Source organism: Pectinophora gossypiella, chromosome 20 (assembly GCF_024362695.1).
Source record: "Pectinophora gossypiella chromosome 20, ilPecGoss1.1, whole genome shotgun sequence".
Classification (NCBI taxonomy): domain Eukaryota; kingdom Metazoa; phylum Arthropoda; class Insecta; order Lepidoptera; family Gelechiidae; genus Pectinophora; species Pectinophora gossypiella.
Genome location: NC_065423.1, coordinates 5,189,486 through 5,212,185, shown reverse-complemented (window position 1 = coordinate 5,212,185; position 22,700 = coordinate 5,189,486). Strand labels below are relative to the sequence as shown.

The following is a 22,700-nucleotide window of genomic DNA, read 5'->3' as shown; positions in this document are numbered from 1 at the left end:
TAATTTCTTAAGTGTGCTTAAAAAACCACTTAATTGAATAAACTTACGATGACATTGCTCATATAGTGTCATTATCATTAGAATCATTGTCTGCTTCGAGGACCTGAGGCTCTTGGCTTTAAGCCCAAGGTTCACCGGTAGGTTGGTACCAATCTACGAATAAATAATATTTATTCGTAGGTTGGTACCAACCGGCGATGGAGCACTTATGACTAGGGGCTTATTTAGATATTATTTTATTTTTTTTACATGCTCTACGTATCAGAATAGATTGCAACACATAAACAGCTTATATACGTCCCACTACTGGGCACAGGCCTCCCCTCAATCAACCAACAAACCTCAATCAACAAAGGAGGGGGTATATACGTAGAGCATACTTCACCACGGTGCTCCAGTGCGCGTTAGTGGAGATGTTTGGGCTAGGAACCCGGGACCAACGGCTTAACGTGCCTTCCGAAGCACGGAATTATCTTACTTTTTCGGACAATCGGATAATTCAAGCCTGCAATGTACTTACCAAACAAAGGACAGTCTCAGAAAGTCATTTCAACAATGTCCCCAACGGGATTCGAACCCGGGCCTCCGGATCGTGAGCCCAACGCTGTAACCACTAGACCACGGAGATAAATAGATTCTAAGTAAATCGAATATTTTTCCCACGTTTGTGTTTGGCGTTGGAGGTAGGTTTGGTAGTTTGTTGTTTATGACCAAACAAAGCGGTTTTTTCGACAGCATCCTAAGGAAAAAATGGAACACAAGTGGACATTTAAGTGTAATTTTAATTAATTTTAATAAATTAAAAAAAACTTTTATTTTTTTAATAATTTATTGTACACAACAACAGATGTTAATAAAAAAGTTGTACCTTTTGTCTCTCTTCATGTTGTCATATTGTGTTTCTGTGTTATTCTGTGTATAATAAATTATTTAAAAAAAACTTTTTTTTAATTAATTATATACATTAATTCATTAATTACATAGTTAAGTAATCCACGGATACCGTTAAACCACAATACGGTCTCGGTACCAGTCTCAAAAATAAAAAAAAATATAAGTTATGTATTTTTTTTACATTTCCTCTATCAAAACCTATCTGTGTCTCATCAAAAATTGCGGATGTCAGGTGAGGGTTATCAAGCACCGCATCTCAAACATTAGTATCATTAAATATGTTTATAGCTCTCATTGTCATTGTCATGTTTTTTTACTGAAACTAAATTGCAAAATGTTCGAGTCGTGTGACGTACAGTCATGAGCAATATAATCTGCCCACTTTAGGACTCTGTCGCACTAACATATTTGACATTTAGTGAGACTTACAGTTCAATTTGTCAAAAAAGTTAATTTGACATGGTACCAAGTGTATACATATTAATGCTCGTGGCCGTACGGTTATGGTATAAAACGTACATAATTCAATGTAAAATAATAATGTTTTCATTCAAAGCGTGCTCTAATGGCAAAAAGAACAGCCATTTACATAACAAAAAAATAATAGGCAAACAAAATTGCACCTATACTGAGTATCCTACAAAATTTTAATTCTGGGAGTAAGTTTCGACCTGCCATTCTTCTTCTCTTCTCTCGTGTGGTTTGTGTGGTGGATTACCAACCTCATTCACCCTGGTGTCAGGGTTACTATTGAGCCGCCAAAGGCCCCTGTCATGGCTCATGAACGACTACTTACATCAGTAAGTAGTAACCGGGACCAACTGCTTAACGTGCCTTCCGAAGCACGGATCATCTTACTTTCGGACAATCAGGTTGATCAGCCTGTAATGTCCTAATCAAACTAGGGATCACAAACTAATTTTTGTGATATTTCCCCACCGGGATTCGAATCCGGGACTTCCGGATCGTGAGCCTAATGCTCAACCACTGGACTATGGAAGCCGTTGACCTGACGTTTAGTGATTTTGTATTAAAAGTCACGATACTTTTAATACATAATCACCAAGATAAGTATTTATCTGAACGAGACCATCTTAACCAATGAATAGTCGATGTTCGATGAGCTGGAATACCCGTCCAATGTGACTCCAATTGTGAGAAAACCGGCCCTTCAGTTCATTTGTTATACGATAGTCAGACATAACATTATTACTTATGTAAACTGAAAATAGCACATCATAACTATCTTTTGTATGACTAGTCTGGAATGATCCTATGCAGTCATAGGTAAATCTACCTCTTATAAATCAGTAGGGATTGATGTATAATCGCATTCCAAACGCAAAATCAAGCTTTTCATCACGGATTATGAAGTGATTTCCCATACTTTCAATTATATTTTGCCATCAAATAACTCATTACAATATTTAAAGAAAGAAAGAAACATTTATTACTTCCGGACACCACAGACACACAGACAGGTACATTACATTTAACACAGGACAGAAACCACACGGAAAGTCTAGTCGAGTCTAGTAGTAGTTTAGTCTTCTTCTTTTTATATCGTGTGGGTTGTGAGGTGGATTAGCAACCTCATCAACCCCGATGGTTACTATTGAGCCGCCAAAGGCCCCTGACATGACTCATGTAACGACTACGTACTTACATCAGTAAGTAGTAACCGGGACCAACGGCTTAACGTGCCTTCCGAAGGACGTATCGTCTTACTTTCGGACAATCAGGTGATCAGCCTGTAATGTCCTAACCAAACTAGGGATCACAAAGTGATTTTTGTGATATATCCCCACTGGAATTCGAACCCGGGACCACCGGATCGCGAGCCCAACGCTCAACCACTGGACCACGGAGTCCGTTACAATATTTAGAATGTCATAGACTAATTTAAAAAGCAATTTTATGAATGAAGATGACGTTTAGGTATTTTTAACTCTTAAGTGGTAAAACCACCTTATTTAGCCTTAGAGGGTCAAAGGTGGGTGGTATGACAACGTAACTTACTTATCTGTTTACAGAACACTTCCCAGTTCAAATAAAGTTACATAAAGTGCAACAATATTCACACAACCTTGCTAGTTGCATTCCACTTAGCCTGTATTACTTAATCACTCTACCTTAGTCGTTATAAACTTAGAAAATTGCAGAAAAATAAAAACGAAACGAACAAAAGACGTCATCATCATGTCGTCCAAACCGTATCCGGCGACGGCGAATCCTAAATATCTATCCCGGGTCATTGTGGTAGGCTCTGATGTGGCTGGCGAAACCGAACTTCGACTTGAAGGTCTGGTCACACGGCACACAATAAAGCTGGCCTGACGAATTGAGTGTGTAGTTATAGGAGGGTTTCGGTCGAGTCTTCCGTTCTTACAAAAGACGTATGTTACCTCTAAAACCCCATTTCCTTATACTCTAATCCACTATACTATTTTATACCGCGCAGTAAGCTAATGAGGACATAACAAGGGTAAACTAGAAGAATATAATTTAAAAACACTATAATGTGTAGAGTAGTGTACAGGGAAATTCAAAAAAGGAAGGAACTCAAGGAAAGATTTACCAGGACTATTTGGTAAAAATATCTAATGGTAATAGCAGTTAAAATAGCAGTCAGGGCCGCAGCTAACACCTAGTCGAACTAGTATTATATCAGGAAGGTAACAAAGTATCATCACCATGAAGTGTCATCATTTAAGGTTCCTATACTTCAGTCAGGGCCAAAGTCAATATCGTCAAACGCGACACGATAAGCAACATAGAACATTCAAAGTACTAGAAAATGTATGGGACAGAAATGCACGATACTCCGTTAAATAAATCTTGATTAATTTGACAGCTGTCAGAACTGTACATTTTACTGAAATGTCACTTTCGCACTATATACTTGTTTCTATTTTATTGTAAAAATAATCAAGTTTTTCACCGAGTGTAAGTATTACATACATGTCATACATACATAAATAAATTCACGCTTGTAATCCGTAATGGGGTGGTTGGAGCCACAAATAATCAAAGACAATTTGCAGCCGCCGTTGATACGAAATCCTAAGATGGATACGATGAACCTTATGGTGACAAAGGAGGTTTATCACCCAAATATGATGGACAATCGCATCATGTTAGAAAGGGCACAACATCTTTGTTGGATTTTACGGCATACCCGGGAAGACAAACAGGTGAACGTGTTCTGTCTTCGACTTAGGAGTTTTTAATCTTGCATAAGACGGACTACCTAGAACATTTATTTCTTCAACGTGTATAGGAATTTGAGAAGTGAAATACGCTAAATATAAACGAAACCTTTACACAACCTGCTTTTAGTTGCTATTATGTTCAGGTAACCTAGCATTTATAGGAGTTCCCGCAGTTTCCGCGACAGTTTATAACCTTTCGTTTTGTTCTCAACATACTACGTAATGCGTATACGATATACGTGGATGTTTACATACCTAGATCTATGCCTGTACTATACCTAGATCTCTGCCTGTACTATCACGTATGTAACACAAATAAACAGCCTATATACGTCCCACTACTGGGCACAGGCCTCCCCTTAATCAACCGGATGGGGTATAGAGCATACTCCACCACGCTGCTCCAATGCGGGTTGGTGGAGGTGTTTTTACGGCTAATAGCCGGGACCAACGGCTTAACGTGCCCTCCGAAGCACGGAATCATCTTACTTTTTCGGACAATCAGGTGATTCAAGCCTGAAAAGTCCTATCATGTACCTACACGTAAATAAAAGAAAATTAAAATAACTCACTCCTCACACCCAGGGCATTAGTCAAGTTGCAAACGGTTATGAAAATCAACAGTTTCTTTTTTTATTTGCCGCAAATGGCATTAACGACTTGGCCGGACAAATCAGTCGTCAGTGACAGTGATAAAAATGTATGGGATTGACTTAATGTGATTACGTTTATAAAGTTTTTTCTTCGGAACTTTGACATTGGCAGAATCATTCATAAACGATGCAGGCATAAACAACAAGTGAAGTGATTTAATGGACATGTCAATCCCATATTTTCATGGGCTAATTTCCAACTAGTCAAATCAGCTACTTTTTACTAAACGGCAAAACACGAAATTACTATGGATTTTTAATGAAAAAGCAACCTGTGACGTCACAGAAATATCTCATTATTAAAAGTCATAAATAAGTTAAATAGAAATAATAAAACGTTTATTGTCACCTTTAGATCTATCTTTATTTAGTTGTCAGAATTTCATAATTTATCTAGGAAACTACCCAATTGCGAGATTATCATACTAGTTGCACCTGAGCTAAGGTCGTTGGTAACTCAGTTTCTATTTTGACATGACAGTGAAATCCTATCCTATGATTGGATAAAACTTTATTGAATTACAGGAGTTGTCAGTTTCAGCCAATCACAGGATAGGATTTCTATACCCATCTCCATTGTACGTATATGTTACTGTCAATATAAAAAACAACTGAGTTACGATTAGGCCTCTGCTGGTGCCTATCCCTTCTCGAATAGTACCGCATCCGTAACTAGGTATACGTATAATTTTAAAAAAAAATTGCACACTAGGTAATAATAAATAAACATCGAAAGACAGCTAACATCGAAAGAATGTTGTAGATATTATTTATAAAAGTTAAACATTTTATTTGTTGAAGTTTATGAATTCCTAAGCTATGACCGATAAAAAGTGAATAGACATACATAATCACACATTCCGTATTTATTATTTAGTTTCCATACGAATAACAGGAATGCTCAACAATATTATTTTAAATGTTTTTTGTCGAGTCAGAAGTATTTTCGATTTAAATTTTCTCTTTGTAATATTATGTTATGCTGTATTGATTTTAATCATTTCTTTATTGGGTTTTAGTCATGAGATAAGCTAATGAATTCTACCAAAATTGTTATGTGAGGAATGTGGATATCGTAAAAACCCTGACCCATAGTTCTTACACACTTTCTACTTAGGTAGGTTAGTACCCTGTCCCATTTACCATTTTAACAAATTGAACTGTAAGTCTCACTATATGTCAAATATGCTAGTACGACAGGGTTTTATAGTGGGTACATGATATTGCTCATAACGTATAGCGTTATAGTTAACGTTCCAGTCTGAGTTTGGTTTGATAACCAACAATCACCTTCAGCCGCCACAAGTTATCTTTTAGCTCTGCCTACTTCAATGGGGATTGAGGGCGTGAATTTATGTAATTCATTGACATCTTGAAGGTAGATGTTCTCGTAAACAAGCCGAGTTGACATTCCGGCCTTCTTACATAAAATACGAATACCAAATGCTAGTGAACCGGTTATGACGCAATTTTTATAATAAACACTATAACGTCAGATTTTTGTCTCGTATTACGACTATCAACTGACGAAAGCCACCACAGAGTGACAAAGAGTTATTTATTTAATATAATACTAGCTGTTACCCGTGACTTCGTTTGCGTGGAACTCTACTATTAGACCTATAGAAGTTTCATACAAACTTTGCCCGTCTTAGTGAGCATCTACGTTCTAAAAAAACCCATGCAAATTGAGACCCCTAGCATTTGTAGTTTCTGAGATTTCATGATGAGCGAGTAGGTCAATGACCTTTCGTTTTACATAGATAGAAGATAGATTATTATTATATGACATATCAAGTTCATGAATATCAATAGTGCTTGCATATCTTCTGATTCTATATGTGCAATAATAATTGTATTCATCCCAAAGTCAATTCCAAATATGACCTGACAAGTTTATCTCCATTGGTAGCGTGTAATATAATCGTTATAAACTATAAAGCCTGTCTTTTCTATTAACAGTTAAAACAAAGGTTTCACAGCACTATCCTAACGAACAAACGTTATAAAGTGTTCTTTATAATCGTTTTATTATATTATAACATTATCATATTTATATACCAACTCCTACGCCATTAATAATAATATACCTATAATAGTAAAATGGACGAAAGGTTAGCAGTCATAATATTAACCTGCTGATCGTAAAAAACGTAGGTTTACATTGACGCATAGAAATCAAAAATTACGCCATCGTGGCTTATTTACTTACGTAAAATTATTCCAATCGTATTGTTATTTCATTACCATCATCAGGTATTTTGGTATGGCCATTGCAAAACTGTTTCCATTAAACATAGCATAACCAAGCATCACGCCTGTATATAGCCTGTAGATCAAATGTGTAATTTCTTGGTTCTTGGTTGCTTGGTTCTTGGTTTCGGCCCACGACCAGCCTTAAAGAGCCGAGATGGAATCAATCCAGACATACATAATAATAATTGCACTCTCATAGTGCATACGGGGATAATCGCCGGTTGGTGTCACACCATATTTAGATTAAATTGTCTTAAGGGGTCGCTACGTATTGGCTGCCTACGTGGGGCCGAAGAGTCAAAAGTCCGGGACTCCATAGGCCCGAGATATGGAAATGACATACAAATAATAATAAAAACGTTAATTTGGGACAAACCACAACACACATATACATTTACTTGCACAATGTAACAACATTAATTACTTAACCTAAGAATAAAATAAATAACACAAAATAAACTGTACATGTGTGCCGCAGTCCATCAAAAAAGAGCTTCAGCGACTCAGGGTTCAGCGTTTACCCAGACCCCGCTGATCATTTGCTGTATCCCGCAGTCAAAGGTACACATCTGACTGCGGGATGCTATACATAGCATCACCCACACCTCGTCAACTATGTCCAAATCCAAATTAACAAGAGGTGAGCCTACAGCCATTAACCGGACACAAATCTCATAAACCAGGTGATATCAATTAAGTGTCTATGATCCAAACATGAATTGAAACTCAAACAAAAGTCGAATTCAATGGTTTACAATGTCTTTAAATTGTATAATAAGTGTATGAAAATGGCATTCCTGGGTCATATCCCGAGAGAAAACTTGTTATTGGTAGGAACTCGATTCAATTCGTCTGGGTACAATTTTTACCCTGTCTTAGGTCTAGAGCAATGTAGATCATTTAGTGATGCTCGAGATTCACCTAAACACACACAGAACAAAATTTATTTTATACATATGTAGGTATTGATGACTGATGAAGATGTTAATTTTGGTAAAACCCTCAATAAGTACAACTAGAATGTATTACCATTTTAAATGAATGTTTTTTTTTTTTTTTTTTAAATAAGGATACCCATTATTTACAATACTCATCCGTCTTTCACATAATTATCCGAAATTGATGACGTAACCCTTTATGGTAAAAAATATGCCCACTGACACCAGGTTTGATGATGTTGGCCGTCTGCCTCACAACCCACACGATAAAAGAATGTGTTTTACCGAAGCATACATTTTCACAGACAATGTTCCCCAAGAGTTGTCTAATGTCTGTCTAAAGCCAATTAATGGAGAACAATTAACTTTTTGTAAGAACTTGTATCGCGGATCTGTTTTTTTATGAGTTCCATACACGTTTTTGCGAATCTCAATGGTCAACGCTCACATCGATGACTCTTGTTTCCTCTCCAAATCTCGTTTGGACTTTAGCTTCGTGAGTAACCAACGTAATAAAGATGGACAGTACGTCATTACTTTCAATGTTTTATGTTCGCCATTATTGAGGAACCGTTATGTCAGTCAACTTATTGATTTTACTTATACGAGAAGGCCTATGCTATAAAGTTAGTTCACCATGTGTGTCAATAATGTTTAACAGTGTGTTTTTATCATGCACATCACACACACATGGGGATCCAGGGGAAGTCATGACAAATCCCCCCCCCCCCCTGAGCGACAGGTTGAGTCATAGGTGGCCACTGCAATTTTATCTAATTCTGTATGGAGATAGGTTTTCTGCGACCTGGTAACCCCCCGACATAAAAGCTGGATCCGCTCCTGACCATGTACAGTGAGCAATATAATGTAAATGTACCCACTTTAGGACTCTGTCGCACTATCATATCTGACATTTAGTCAGACTTACAGTTAAATTTGTCAAAAAAGTTAATGTGGCATGGTACCAATGTGTATACACCTTATGAAGCATTTCTCATCAGAACATTGGCGGCTATTTCACGGACGTTGGTCAAACTAAACCTGGCTACTACCTATAATATAGTACCATCACCATCATTTGTATAAGTACCTGGAAACATTGTCCAGGCGTACCAACGTATAAATCAGTCATTCCGGATAATTTCCTCAAAACCACAGATTATACAGCAGTGATGTAATCAAGGTAATGCCACGATGAGTTGCGGTTATCTAAACACCAGTTGTCAATCCAAATATGCATTACACTGAAATCTCATTACAGGTCGGCTCAAAGTTAATTTTGTGAAATTGTCCCACACGGAAGAGCGATACTGTTTCTCTTTGTTAGAATTATGTATTGTTTGTTTTGTCCAAACACAAAACATCGGTTCAATTACATCCACCAGATTTCACGCTAGCGCCAATGTCTTTTAACGGCCAAATAACACATCAACTTTATTCTTGTATATTCCAAAATCAAATGTTTTCTCAAGATTTCAAAAACAAATGAATGTTTTGCTATTAGTTATACAATTAGGTAGTTTCCTTTGTCAACAATAAATTATGAAAATCTGATTACTAAATAAAGACAGCTCTAAAGGTGACAAAAAAGTTTTCTTTTTTTTTATTTAACTTATTTATGAATTTTAATAAAGAAAAATGTAATAATGAGTGCAACATTTGTCACGTTTTTCTATGACGTCACAGGTTGCTTTTCATACAAATTCCATTGTAATTTCGTGTTTGGACGTTTAGTAAAAAGTAACTGACTTGACTAGTTGGAAACTACATTAAGATAGGTACATTGTGGTTTTTTCAATACCAAATTTAGCCAATTTTTAATGTCAGTACTTTATTGTTGTCCTTACTTTTTAATAACCACTGAAAAAAAAGTAAAATTAAAATGTCTTTATCTCCTTCTGACTCATGTGTAATCATTTACATAAGATCTCGAATAAACACAATAACCGACATGACAATTCCTGTGTAAGTTAAACATCATATCTTGCTACAATGAATATTTTGATAAAATGTATAACTTCAATATAAGTGAAGTTGTCCTTTGTCCCTGAGATTAATTTGGGAAATACCTAATTTATTGTGCTAAAACAAATTACAGATTTTTTTACAATGAAAAAAGTTTTTTAGGAGGAGAGACAGTACCATTGATGTATAATATGTAACGAAAGGACCTGAACTAAGTTAACCTTGAGCCCCCAATGTACTCCAATACCATAGAGTAAGAATCAGTAAGTTGGTAGCAGCAATAAATAGAACGCATAAGTTACGCAATGAGTTCATTAACGGCTTAATTAAGAATAAAACGGACCATAAATAATGGTAAACGATTTCCAATTGATTATTTTTAATTCTTCTTTCGCGGCGCATTCTTGTTTAAAAACCGAAAACTGAAAGTGGAAGTTAATACGAAAAACATTGCAATATTATGATTAAATTTGTACGTGTGTTTTGAAAGCGTATTATTAAATAAATAACAATGTTACCACAGTAATACTACGGTTTGGTTTATCGAAGGGTAGAGACTGTTAACTAAGGAACTATACAAGGAACACCACAATAGCTTAGCAGAGCCTTAGAAAATAGACAAAGGGGCTAAGTGCTTTCAAGGCAATCCACATTCAACTTTCCATACAATACCTACATTAAGTATCTATAGGTATTTATTTATTGTAATCCGTTCATCCTACTCCATTATCCCGCTTCATAATACACATAAAGAAACGAAAAAAGATTTTATGTCTAAAAGTGCAAATGTACTTAGAAAACTGATTAAAATCCCCGTCGCCTCAGTGCGATGGGAAGTCAAATCTATTGTTTTTTAACGCTTATATTGTCCAAAGTTGACTACCGACATGATTATTATTCAATCTCAAATGATAGGCAATTAAGTAGACTTTCATATGAGGATTGCAATAAAGATACTAATTTGGATATTAGCTTTTATTTAAATTTTCGCTTAATGAACCCATTACCTCTTTACCCAAGGCGATAAACTGAAAACGAACCACCTTCTTTTTGAAATCGTTTAAAAATGAATCTTCTCCAGATAATAGGTACATCTACGGGGTTAAATACGCCATTAATGTTTCGTATAATGATGACTATATACTTCAAATACTTGCCTAACATACTTATGTTCAAAGTTAATGTAACGTTTTAAACCTATATAAAGATTGTATCTACCAATCTATGTACTTTTGATTTCCTGGTACATCTTATTCACACTAAAACGGTAATGTGCCAAAATTAATGTACTAAACCCACGCATTTTGTCACATCTAACATAATACTACGTTATAGACAAGCATGTTTTTTACCAGACCTAGTGGAAAATTCCACTGGATATTAACTCACAATAATGAGCTGAATCATTCCCCTCAGTACCTATTCGTTACGATTTTACTTACACCCCGTACAAATACTTACAAGTACATTAATGTTAGTGACACCGTAACGAATACTGAGGGGGATGATTCATACTATGATTTTGAATTGATAACAAGTGGACTTTCCTCTCGGAAAATTCATATTTTTTGTGTTTATTTTATATTCTATTCAGTTCCATACTTTTGCGCAGAGGGCAGCAGTAAATGTCAGTACTATTCAGAAGCGGAGGACAGGAGTCCTATTATGGCTTTGTAATAGACTACTCTGGGCGCCATCCCACTCGCGTCAGACAGAGTACTGCGAGGCGGAAGGCAAGAGGGAAACCACTGCCCTATTTTTCCCTAAAAAAGTAGCATGGAAAATGCTGCACCGACAAGAGCGTGGCTCTTAAATTGATGATGATGATACGTTTGCGACCGAAATTTCACTTGATATCACCGTCATTTGCTCATAATCATGGTTTGAATTATCCCTCAAAGTTTTCGTTACGATGTCACTAACATCCTGTATACTCTCGGCAGAAAATATTATGTTATGTCAACTCTGCAAGTCTGAAATCTAGCGTTTAATAATGCGCATAGGAATGAAGTCACGCGTATAATCCTTATGGGCATCAAGTAGGCCGTGTACCAGTCTATACAGATTTATTAATACCGCGAACTTATTATTTATTTCTAACGGAATCTATAAATATGTAAATTAATCTTTTCAAGCCTTAGCAACACGATACTATAAGCCTGTTTTAATCTTATACGCTTCATTGATCGTCAGTAAAATAAGATGATTCCGTGCTACGAAAGGCATGTTAAACCGTTGGTCCCGGATGTAGTGTACGTAGTAAGTAGATACTTAATTTACTGTAGTAAGTATGTAGTCGTTACATGAGCCTAGTACAATAATGAATCTGACACCAGGATTGATGATGTCGGTCATTGACCCAACCCACGGTAAGAAAAATACGGTTCGTTAGAATGATGGCAAAAAATATTTTATAAGTTGAATGAGACGTTTGATTGAAAGCTTTGGGCGGGAATCTACGTCTATTTTATTGTGTTATATTCGCGTAATAAACGCGAAAAAAACTAAGTCTATGTTTTTATTCCTCTTTGCATGCCTATAACATTACGAATTAAAACATAGTTAATAGAGTGTGGTAATTATATAGTAATTATGGGTAAAAAAATGGAATTTAAATGGAAGGTTTCTTTAGGCTTTGTATTACGTAGCATGAACATTATGATTAGAAAAAGAATAAGGTTAAATAGTAGGCACCTACGGTTACCGATAACCGCTACCAACATTATATTTCCGATAGCGAAAGGGTCGACCTGGAAAAGTGGGTTTCAGTCCCGCTGCAAACTGTCACAGCGCCCGTGTTAATACTAACTGTTCTTAATTTAAATGTTACTTATTATTTTATAGGGAAGTCAAAAAAATGGCCTTTGATAGACTAGAATGGAAAATGATACACCGACAAGAGCGTGGCTCTTAAATTGATGATGATGATTATACTTTACAGCTTCCGTAGCCTAGTGGTTAGAGAATCGGGCTCACGATTTGGAAGCCCGGGTTCGATTGCCGATGGACTGTCGAAAACAACTTTGTGAGATTGTCCTTTGTTTGACTAGGAGCAAACTGTCCATTGCAGGCTGGTTGTCCGTAAAAGTAACATGATTCCGTGCTTTGGAAGGCACATTAAGCCGTTGGTCCCGGGGTACTAGCTCAAATGCCTCCACCAACCCGCTCCCTTCCGGTTGATTGAGAGGAGGCATGTGCCCAGTAGTGAGACGTATACGTATAGGCTGTTTATGTATGTTATTATACTTATCGAGGTCTTCCCTCATCCTGCTCGCAATGTGAGAATACAAACGTGTTATTACCAATAATGTGGGCTGTTTCTATGGACGTGGCACAGTCGAGAAGGTTGGCCGCTTGCGTATTTCTCAACATCCACAAAGAACTAGACTTATTTAAAGAATCGATCAGTATGCAAATAGCTAAGAGGAAGTCGTACTAAGTAGTAAATTTTACTACCCTATTTTACAATGCACCCATTTACTTAAGCATATTTTATTGCTGCTTATCATCGCGGGATTGTCGTAAAAATTGTTGCAAAACTTATTGTACCTAGTTCAGTTGAATCATACTAACTATAGAAAGTATGACAATAATAAGAAAAAAATATAGGTAAGTATAAAAACTAAAACCCGAATACGGAAATACCGCGCTCTTAAAAGTTTGAAAACAAAATATATAGGTATCTCCGAAAACCTTAAGTATAAACAATAAAGTAACATGTATACATGTACTAAGTAAATAGATTACTTATTTTTTATTTAATTTATTTTCTTGTAAAAACACTGTTACAAACACTGTATATTGCTATTTCAATACAATAGGTAGGTTTTTCAATATAATATAATAGGTATTAGATATAGTTATGTTCACAAAGTAGACGTGGTCGTATGCTGTAGTAGCGCGAACTTATTAATAGGGCATAATTAGCCTCCTATACAGGTGTTAGTGACATCGTACCGAATATTGAGGGGGATGATTCAGACCAGGATTCTGAGTTAATATCAAGTGGAATTTTCCGTCGCGAAATTCAAGTTTTTTTTTTAAATATTATTATCAATTATATACTTTTGCGATGATAAAATCCACTTGATATTAACTCAGAATAATGAGCTGAATCATCTCCCTCAGTATTCGTTACGATGTTACTTACACCCCGTACAAGTAATTGTAACAAGTACTTATGGGTGTTAATGACACCGTAAGGGCTACTGAGGGGGTGATTCTGAGTTGATAACAAGTGGAATTTCCACTCAGAATTTCCATACTTTTGCGACGAAAATTCCGATTGATATCAACTCAGAATCATGGTCTGAATCACCCATCAGTTTTCGTTACGATGTCACTAACATCCTGTATACTTCGCCACAGTCGAGTAATGAAGTACTTTTGGTATCCTATATGGATCACTCACATAAACTCATGACAGGGAAAGGACATACCCGTCGTATGGCCAAGATTGGCCGACCTTGCATGAGATGGCCCATTGAACTGTGTGCCTATACGATATCGATTGAGCGATTTAATTGCGAAAGTCAGCCAAACATGGAAAAGGGAAAGAGGTCTTTGCCATACATAGGCGCACATAGGCAGGAAATACTTATTGTGCCCATTGTGAATGCCAATTAACATTTTTACCGGTCCGCTTGTAACTTTTTGTTAGAGTAAATGTGTTTAAGTTGGGAATGAAAGAGTTGAAGCATACTCCGTCTGGCTATTGTGACCACCTCTACTGCTGCCTTTCATCGAGCTACTTTTTCTGTTCAACTTTTTTTTCGTGTGGGTTGTGAGATGTTACCAACCTCAGCACCCTAGTTTCAGTCGCTAAAGCACCTGACATGGCTCACCTGGGACCAACGGCTTAACGTATCTTCCGAAGCACGGATCATCTTACTTCCGGACATTCAGGTGATCAGCCTGTTATTTCCTAACGAAACTAAGGATCAAAAAGTAACTTTTATGATATGTCCGCACCGGTATTTGAACCCGAGACCTTCGGATCGTGAGCCCAACGGTCAACCACTGGACCACAGAGGCAGAGTTGAGTCTCTAGGTGCAGTATAGTACAAGAACACTGAATATTATGCATGTGCAGTGGTGTGCTTTGCCTTTTCGATTGCTATAGCGGTAGTATGGGTTACCGGGTGAGAGCCATCCCCATTTGTCCGGCCAAGTAGTTAATGCCATCTGCGGCAAATCTACAATAAGTCACGTCAAAAAAAAAAGGTGGTATGGGCGTAAATACACCTACACATTGATTATGCAATATTTTGCCCGTTTTCAAATTCATCAACTTTCATTTCTGTACTATGTTTATGTATGAACTTTCTCATAATTTGGTGATATTTCATGACAAAATTGGCCGACAGTGACTTACTGTAATTTGGGCCGAAATTTCGTTTAAAACTGATAATAGGTTCAAATTCTCAAAAAGGAAAATATAGTAAATCAATCAATTGAATAATTTCCATTTAGTCAAATCTAATACCATCTGCGTCGCTAAAGGTCAACGTTTCGATGAAGTCAACGTGACCTTTGACCTATCTTCACACTGATATAGTAAATTAGAACTTTAACCTTTTGACCTACTCGTAGTATGTACGTAACGTGTAAATACGTCCGCAATATTCCCCCTTTCAATAAACAAGTTATCGTCATTCCATACTCGCAAACGGTGAGCCGCACTAACAGCATCCTGGCTGCAATAGATGACAAGTGGGGCAGCAGCTTTATAAAGCACTGGACCCATCAGCATCTAACAGTGTGCACTTATGGTGTATTCTAGCCTTTAAGTATTTTCTTTTCCTGTGTTTTATGCTTTATTTAGCTGATATGGATGTAAAATTGACCTAAATAAAGTATAAATATTTTTTTAGTGAAAACTACGTACTTAAGGACCATCTTTTTAATCATACTCTGATGTGATTTTCGTCAACAAAACCTCGATTTCATTCCGAATACATTTTTTTATTTGGAATGAATCTAGCGTGTCTATTGCTAGGTTTTGTTAACAAAAATCCCCATTCGAATGTGATTTTTCAAAAAGGCGCTTGCGTGGTATTCTATGTAAGGCGACGTTACGTAGGTATGTGCACGCGCTCCCCAAACGGAAGGAACAATTACTGGCGAGCATACTGCACACAGCACGGTTAGATGAACCAATCTGTAGCACTCATAATAATTCATCACGTTTTTGCTAACACGTGCCCAAGCACGAGGGCGACAGGCGCGGATCTAGGTTGTTTCGGGGGCCGGAAATATTGTGTTTATAAACATTTACTTTTTAATAATTTATCTTATTAACTTATTAATAATGAAATAATATTATTTATTTATTCAGACATTATTACATCGACATTTCATTGTAATATTTACTTATAAATAAATATGTTAGTGTGTGTATGTGGTGTTTGTGGATTTTTATAAATAGTTTTAGATTTTGAGCAAATAAAAAATTAAAAAATGTTAGTAAAAAATATATCATAATTTTATTTTTGGTTTATACCTACTGAGACACTTAACAAAGACAAATTCATTTTAGTCCAGTCTCTCAGTATTACCTGTATTGCCTGATTGTGGAATGAGGCTTTTCAACTGTGTGTGTTGAATAACAGTAAAGCCAAATCAATTTGACAGTATATAAAATCGAAATTATTAACATTTGGCTAGTTTTGATAGCAACCGCCAACCAGTAATATAATTTCTTCTTTACACTCTCTATCTTAACATTAATCTATAAATAGATCAGTCTCATGTTTAAACATAAAGTAAACATACTTAATCTATTCAACAGATAAACTAGATATAAACAAAACAACCTACTAAGTTAAAGTTGCCTTAATTTTTTTATTTATTTTATTTATTTATTTATCATAGATACAATTTAATGCTACATTTTAAATAGTTAACATCGGAAAACACATTCGCACAATACATTGAATTTCGGTATGTATTATATATGATCAAACGAACGAAGCGAAGTTCAATCAATATTATACGAGTCGCTTCATTCGAAGATATAAAGTTAACCATGTAGTCCTTTTAACCTACTAGGCACACATCGCACGTATTTTAGAGATATCGATTTACTTAATCGATACCATAATGTTTTTTCCAGTACCTACATCCCTAACAGTATGGCCAACAAACGTCATTCGTTTAGAGTAAGACTCCGAATAATAACGTTTTGTAAGTGTATGGGGTTGAGGTGGGAGGGTGTTTATATCTTCGAATGAAGCGACTCGTATAATATTGATTGAACTTCGCTTCGTTCGTTTGATCATATATTATACTTCGCCGCTTCATTCGAAGATATAAAGTTAACCATGTAGATGTTTAGAGATTTTTCTATATAAAGAAAAACATTTATCACCTTAGGAAACGTTTATTCGATTAGTACTATCTTTTAGTTAAATCTAATCAACAAAAATAAACTTAATTCTAAATAAATTAAGCCTTAAATAACCATAGAGAGGCATCATAAAATTGTGGTATTATAATTCAATAATTACGAATAGGTATAATGAGTATATATACTAAGTTATAATCACGATGAAGTCTCACCAGCCACCGCTCGAGCAAAGACACCATCATCGCTAACAGGCCTATTATAAAATCTGGCAAAGGTTAGCGATGTGCTGGTCCAGCCAGCCGCCTTACGAATGGTGTCGACGCAGACGCCCGCGGTGGCGGCAGCGGAGGTGGAGGCATGTCGCGTACTGTGCGCGCCAAACACGGCAACATCGATGCCGCTCACCGCCAGCGTCTGTTTGATCCAGCGGCCGATGGTCTGAGATGTGGCCTTCTTATGTGGTCTTTTGTATGACACTAGAAGGTTATCTGTACCTTCAGGACGCAAATTTGCTGTAGCCGAGAGATAATCCTCGAGGGTCTTAGCCGGACAAATAGCAGGGTTGGTCACAAAATATGGCAAAACCAAAAGCGGTTGGTCTCGACCTGCTGCTGACGTTTTGACTATATCAGTAATTAAAATTTTTAGTCCCGAAGAAGAAGTACAAATATTGTTAATTTTTATTAACGACAATGTTTGTAATCTATGCCCTGTACAAAGAGCCAGTAACACCACAAGCTTTTTAGTCAACAGTTCGAGGCAAATTTCTAAATTAGGATACCACTGAGAAATGTGATTCAGTACGACTTGCGGATCCCAAGTACTGTTGTATTTGGGACGAGGTGTTTTCAGTTTGTAAACTCCTTTCAATAACCGTTTTACTTGTTCGTCTGAGCCTACGTTATTCCCTACGAGTAACGATAGGGCAGACCGGTGGCTATTAATTGAACCGTATGATGATCCTTTATTATATTGATCTACTAGAAAAGTAATAACAGATGCAATATCAGGTTCAAATAAGTTGATGCTATTTTTATGACAGAATTGCCACCATAACTTATAAGTAACGGAGTATTGCTTCATTGTATTTTCCGATACTGAAGCTAGCATCAGATCTAATGCTACCTCCGGGGTTTTCCGTCTTGTAAGGGCAAGCCTGAGAGCGTCGCGGCCCCCAGGGTAAGACTGCGGTGTAGAGGATGACGCGTTCTGAAACGGGAATGTAAAAGGTCCCTGTTAGGTTTGAAATATATTATTTCTGAAGTAAGCATAGATTTAAGCAAGGGGAACCATGCTTGTCCTGGCCAATAGGGAAAGACTAAAATACCGGTAGCCTTATTATCAAGGATTTTTCTAAGGCATTTCAGAATTAGAGAAAAAGGTGGGAATGCATAGAAAAATTCAGACTGCCAGTTAATCGCAAAAGCATCAATAGTTATAGCGTCAGGGTCTGGTTTCCACGAAATGTACCGTTCGCATTTGGCGTTGGTGCGAGAGGCGAACAAGTCAATTTTTGGTTGACCCAGAGTTTGAACTATGGTTTGGAAAGCCCAATCGGATAGTTCCCACTCTGTGTCAATGTTTATTTTTCGAGACTCCTCGTCTGCTTCAATGTTGTCGCGAGTATTTATATACGATGCAAAAAGCACAATGTTTCGTCTCTCACACCACTGCCACATATCTTTAGTCAGGTTATTTAAATGTGGAAACTGGACTCCACCCATGCGGTTGATATAGCTAATAGCTGTTGTGTTATCCACCCGAAGCAAGATAGAGCTATTTGAAATGTTTCCGGCGAAGCATTTTAATCCCATGAAAATAGCAAGTAATTCGAGGTAATTTATGTGGAAAGAGGTCTCGTCGTCTTTCCACCCCCCATTTACGCGATTGTCGTTACAGAAAGCGCCCCAGCCTGTTCTAGAGGCGTCTGTATATATCTCAAGGTCAAAAGTCTCTTTCAATCTCATGGAGTTTTTACCGCAGGTTATATTTTGTTCCCACCAATAAAGATCTGTCAAAATTGAAGCAGGTAATTTAATCTTTGATTCGTAATTGTTGTTCTTTTGTAGGGCTAAGAACTTCACACGCTCCAACGCCTTTGTATAAAGCCAACCATACTTTATACCTGGACATGCTGCTGTGAGAACTCCAATCAATTGTGAAAAATCCCTTATAGTACATTTGGGCAAAGAGGTGAATTTTTTGATAAGTTGCAAAATGCTGGATCGTTTGTCGGATGGTAAACTTAACGACAAATCCACTGAATTGTACATAAATCCTAAAAACCGGCAAGTTTGTTGGGGATTCAATACACTTTTGTTGTGATTAATAACAAATCCTAGGCATTCTAGCAACTTACAGGTCTCCTTTACGTTACGACAACATTCGCTATACGTATCACCTATACATAATATGTCGTCTAGGTACACAACAGATTTATAACCTTTATTCCTAAGATAGTTTGTAACTACCTTCATTACTTTTGTAAAAACTCTTGGAGCATCGCATAGACCATAGGGCAAAGCGTTAAACTCATACGGTTGGTCAAATTCAAATCGTAAAAATTTTCGGTTATCTTTGGCAATCGGGACTAAAAAATACGCTTCTTTTAAGTCTACCGTAGCTAGGAAGCCATTTCTTGGTATGAGTTTAGCTGCTGTTCTATGGTCTTCCATTTTGAAATGAGTCTTGACTATAAATCTGTTCAACGACTTTAAGTTCAAAATAAACCTTTTATCCCCGTTCGGCTTAGGTGCCAAGAAGAAACTAGATATAAAATCGCCTTTGGACCTATTGCATTCTGAAATGGCACCTAGGTTTATAAGTTTCTTTATAGCTATAAACATATCAGCTTCTTCAGTGGGTGCCACTGAACAAACCGGGGAAGAGGTTTGTAAGACTTCACCGGCGAAGGGGATAGAATAACCGTTTAATATCCATTCAAGAACTACTTGATTGTCAGTGATTTTTAACCAACGATCATAAAAGTGATGGATTCTGCCTGCGTGTACCTCTATTGCTGTTGCGTTGTGGCTCGCTGCTTGCTCTGGTTGGTCTGCTTCGAATGGGTCGCCGTTGGCGTGCCCCTGCCACGACCTGCTGCTGATGTCCGTTTCGCTCCCCCCCTCCCCCCTCTGTTCGAGGAGTAACGGGGGCTCGACCAGTTTCCCGACTGACGAGAACGGCTTGTTGACGGCTGTGAGGTTGGAGGATTATTCGGCTTTGAGTTAGATGGAGGGGGCTTCTTAATTTGCAGCCCCTGTTTCTCAATTGCTTTAGATGCTTTGATCTTTTCAGGAAGCTTCTTACTGAAAAGCATCTCATCCCTTTCTACATCTTGTACTATATTTAAGAACGTCTTGTTCAATCCAGGGGTTACAAACTTCTTCCTAGCCTCGGTCTCCGTAAAGTGCACCTCACACAGGAGTCGGCAACTGTCACTTAGATATTTAATGGCTTCGAGCCTATTTTGTCCATCATCTAAAAGGAGTTCCAGTCCTTTATTGAGGGCCGTAATACCCAGGCCTAGCTGCTGTTGAACGGTCTCAACTCTCTTGTCGCGAGCCTTACTAGCTTCCGGTACTACTGCCGATATTTCGGGATTTAATTTTGGTGCCTTCAGTAGAGGGCAGTTTTCAGGTATTAAAAATTGTTTCAGCAATTTTTCTTTTACCTCTTTATCAAGACCTTTACGTAATATTGGCAACCACAGTTGTGCCAAGCTATCGTGTATTTTAGGGCCAAAGTTGGGCGTATCTTGCGTAGATTCACCTAGCGCCGCGAGTATCTCCGGATCAAGTTGGGGAATCTCAACAGAGTCGGCATTGGCGCTGTCTTCTGCAGGCGCGGGGTCGTCCGGGAGTAAATCCTCCGCGGACTCCGCCGCCTCGACGTCCTTAATCGGTTGTTCATCATCTAAAACCGATATAAGACATAATGTAATGAAGGGTAGTCTTTTATAATACCATGTCACGTAATATTACAAATGGCGTACTTATATGACACTAATTAATGTTTTTAACTGCTTAACTGTAAGTCAACCCACGGTTTACTTCTCAGTTTTATTGAAACATCATATTTGACTACCCGACGCAGTGTAAACATAAATCAATCATCTTGCTATTGTGAAGACCCACGGTCGACCTCTTAGCGTTTTAGTTTGACGGTATGAGAAAAAATAATTACTAATGTTAATTGTAGGTAATTATAAAATGCCTACGTGATAACCCTCGGTTACCCTCTTAGGCTAGATGAACTACCATCGTGATGACCCACGGTCAACCTCTAGGTGTATTACGTAACGATACCGTAACCCGTAAAACAAACGGCCAAACAAAATGGGAATGTCATCGTGATAACCCTCGGTTAACCTCCAGACAAGATTAGCTACCTTTGTGATGACCCACGGTCAACCTCCAGGTGCATTGTATAACTATACAAAAAACCAGTAAAAATAAAATTATAACTCACCTGAATTTTTCTCGGAATCCGACGATGAATAAGTTATGACACGTTTTCGCGTTTCTTTCTGGCGAGATTTCTCTTCCAGTTTTCTGATTTTGCGTTTGTAACGCTCAATTTTGTCACCATCATCACAATGTTTTCTTTTCGGCATGATATTTGAAAAATAACGACACTAAGGTATTAGAACGACGATAAGGTTATAATACGTGCGTGCGCAGCCTCGCACGAAAAAAGAATGACGTTTGTTGGCCATACTGTTAGGGATGTAGGTACTGGAAAAAACATTATGGTATCGATTAAGTAAATCGATATCTCTAAAATACGTGCGATGTGTGCCTAGTAGGTTAAAAGGACTACATGGTTAACTTTATATCTTCGAATGAAGCGGCGAAGTATAATTAACATGAGCTAATGGCCGTGACCAAATCATTTTACGTGGGCAACCATCTCACGCAATAGTAGATACTAGTTAGGTACATTGTTAACCTGAGTAATGAAATGGATCTATTAATAACGGGGATGCAATTTGAGGCCCGAAAAGGACCCCGCCGGCGTGGTCGACGATTTCCCTCAATCAGCGCTTATCGCTATCGACCCACTAGGGTCGATTAATTCTTTCAAATATTTTTCCTCTCAGACGACGCCCTGAGCCGAGGTTCGCGCCCAACTGGGCACCCTCAGGCCTGTTGTCTTAAACGTCGTACCGGGTGAGCGCCTTCAGCGCTCCCCATTTGTCCGGCCAAGTAGTTAATGCCATCTGCGGCAAATCTACAATAAGTCACGTCAAAAAAAGGCCCGAAACGTAGGCGACAACCTTAATACGCACAAATCTACAGGAATATCGAACTTTCAACCCTTTTACGTAGCCTCCGTTTCAAAAAAGGAAGAAGGCACCACGCACAGCTTATCCGTGCCTGCATTTTTATCCGTGATCGTGAGACGCTGTTAATCTTGAAGGTAGTAACATCTC

The 22,700-nt window shown here is 37.6% G+C and overlaps 3 protein-coding genes across 5 annotated transcripts in view; 1 reads left to right on the top strand and 2 right to left on the bottom strand.

The window, feature by feature from the left end:
- Window positions 1-22,700, top strand: part of LOC126376165 (calcium release-activated calcium channel protein 1-like) — a 66,569-nt gene that overhangs the window by 2,126 nt on the left and 41,743 nt on the right. The window lies entirely within an intron of this gene.
- LOC126376168 (methyl-CpG-binding domain protein 4-like) overlaps window positions 1-22,700 on the bottom strand; it is a 44,309-nt gene that overhangs the window by 11,583 nt on the left and 10,026 nt on the right. The gene's annotated exons all lie outside the window — the stretch shown is intronic.
- LOC126376167 (uncharacterized) lies at window positions 18,423-22,124 on the bottom strand. Of its 2 annotated transcripts, XM_050023381.1 has the most exons (3): window positions 21,737-22,124; window positions 20,278-21,181; window positions 18,423-18,475 (listed from the first exon to the last, which is right to left on the bottom strand). In XM_050023381.1, exons 1-2 carry the CDS (start codon window positions 21,879-21,881, stop codon window positions 20,280-20,282), a joined length of 1,047 nt encoding a protein of 348 aa, XP_049879338.1. In that variant the 5' UTR covers window positions 21,882-22,124; the 3' UTR covers window positions 18,423-18,475; window positions 20,278-20,279. The 2 variants fall into 2 exon arrangements, with proteins under 2 accessions (XP_049879338.1, XP_049879336.1); XM_050023379.1 differs by lacking the exon at window positions 18,423-18,475 and having other exon boundaries at window positions 19,471-21,181.

Bases quoted from the DNA above. Each gene is read 5' to 3' on its own strand.
- LOC126376167 (XM_050023381.1), bottom strand. From the start codon at position 21,881: ATGCCGAAAAGAAAACATTGTGATGATGGTGACAAAATTGAGCGTTAC. The intron at 21,182-21,736 runs GTGAGTTATAAT...TATCGGTTTTAG, and splicing joins GGATTCCGAGAAAAATTCAG to ATGATGAACAACCGATTAAG.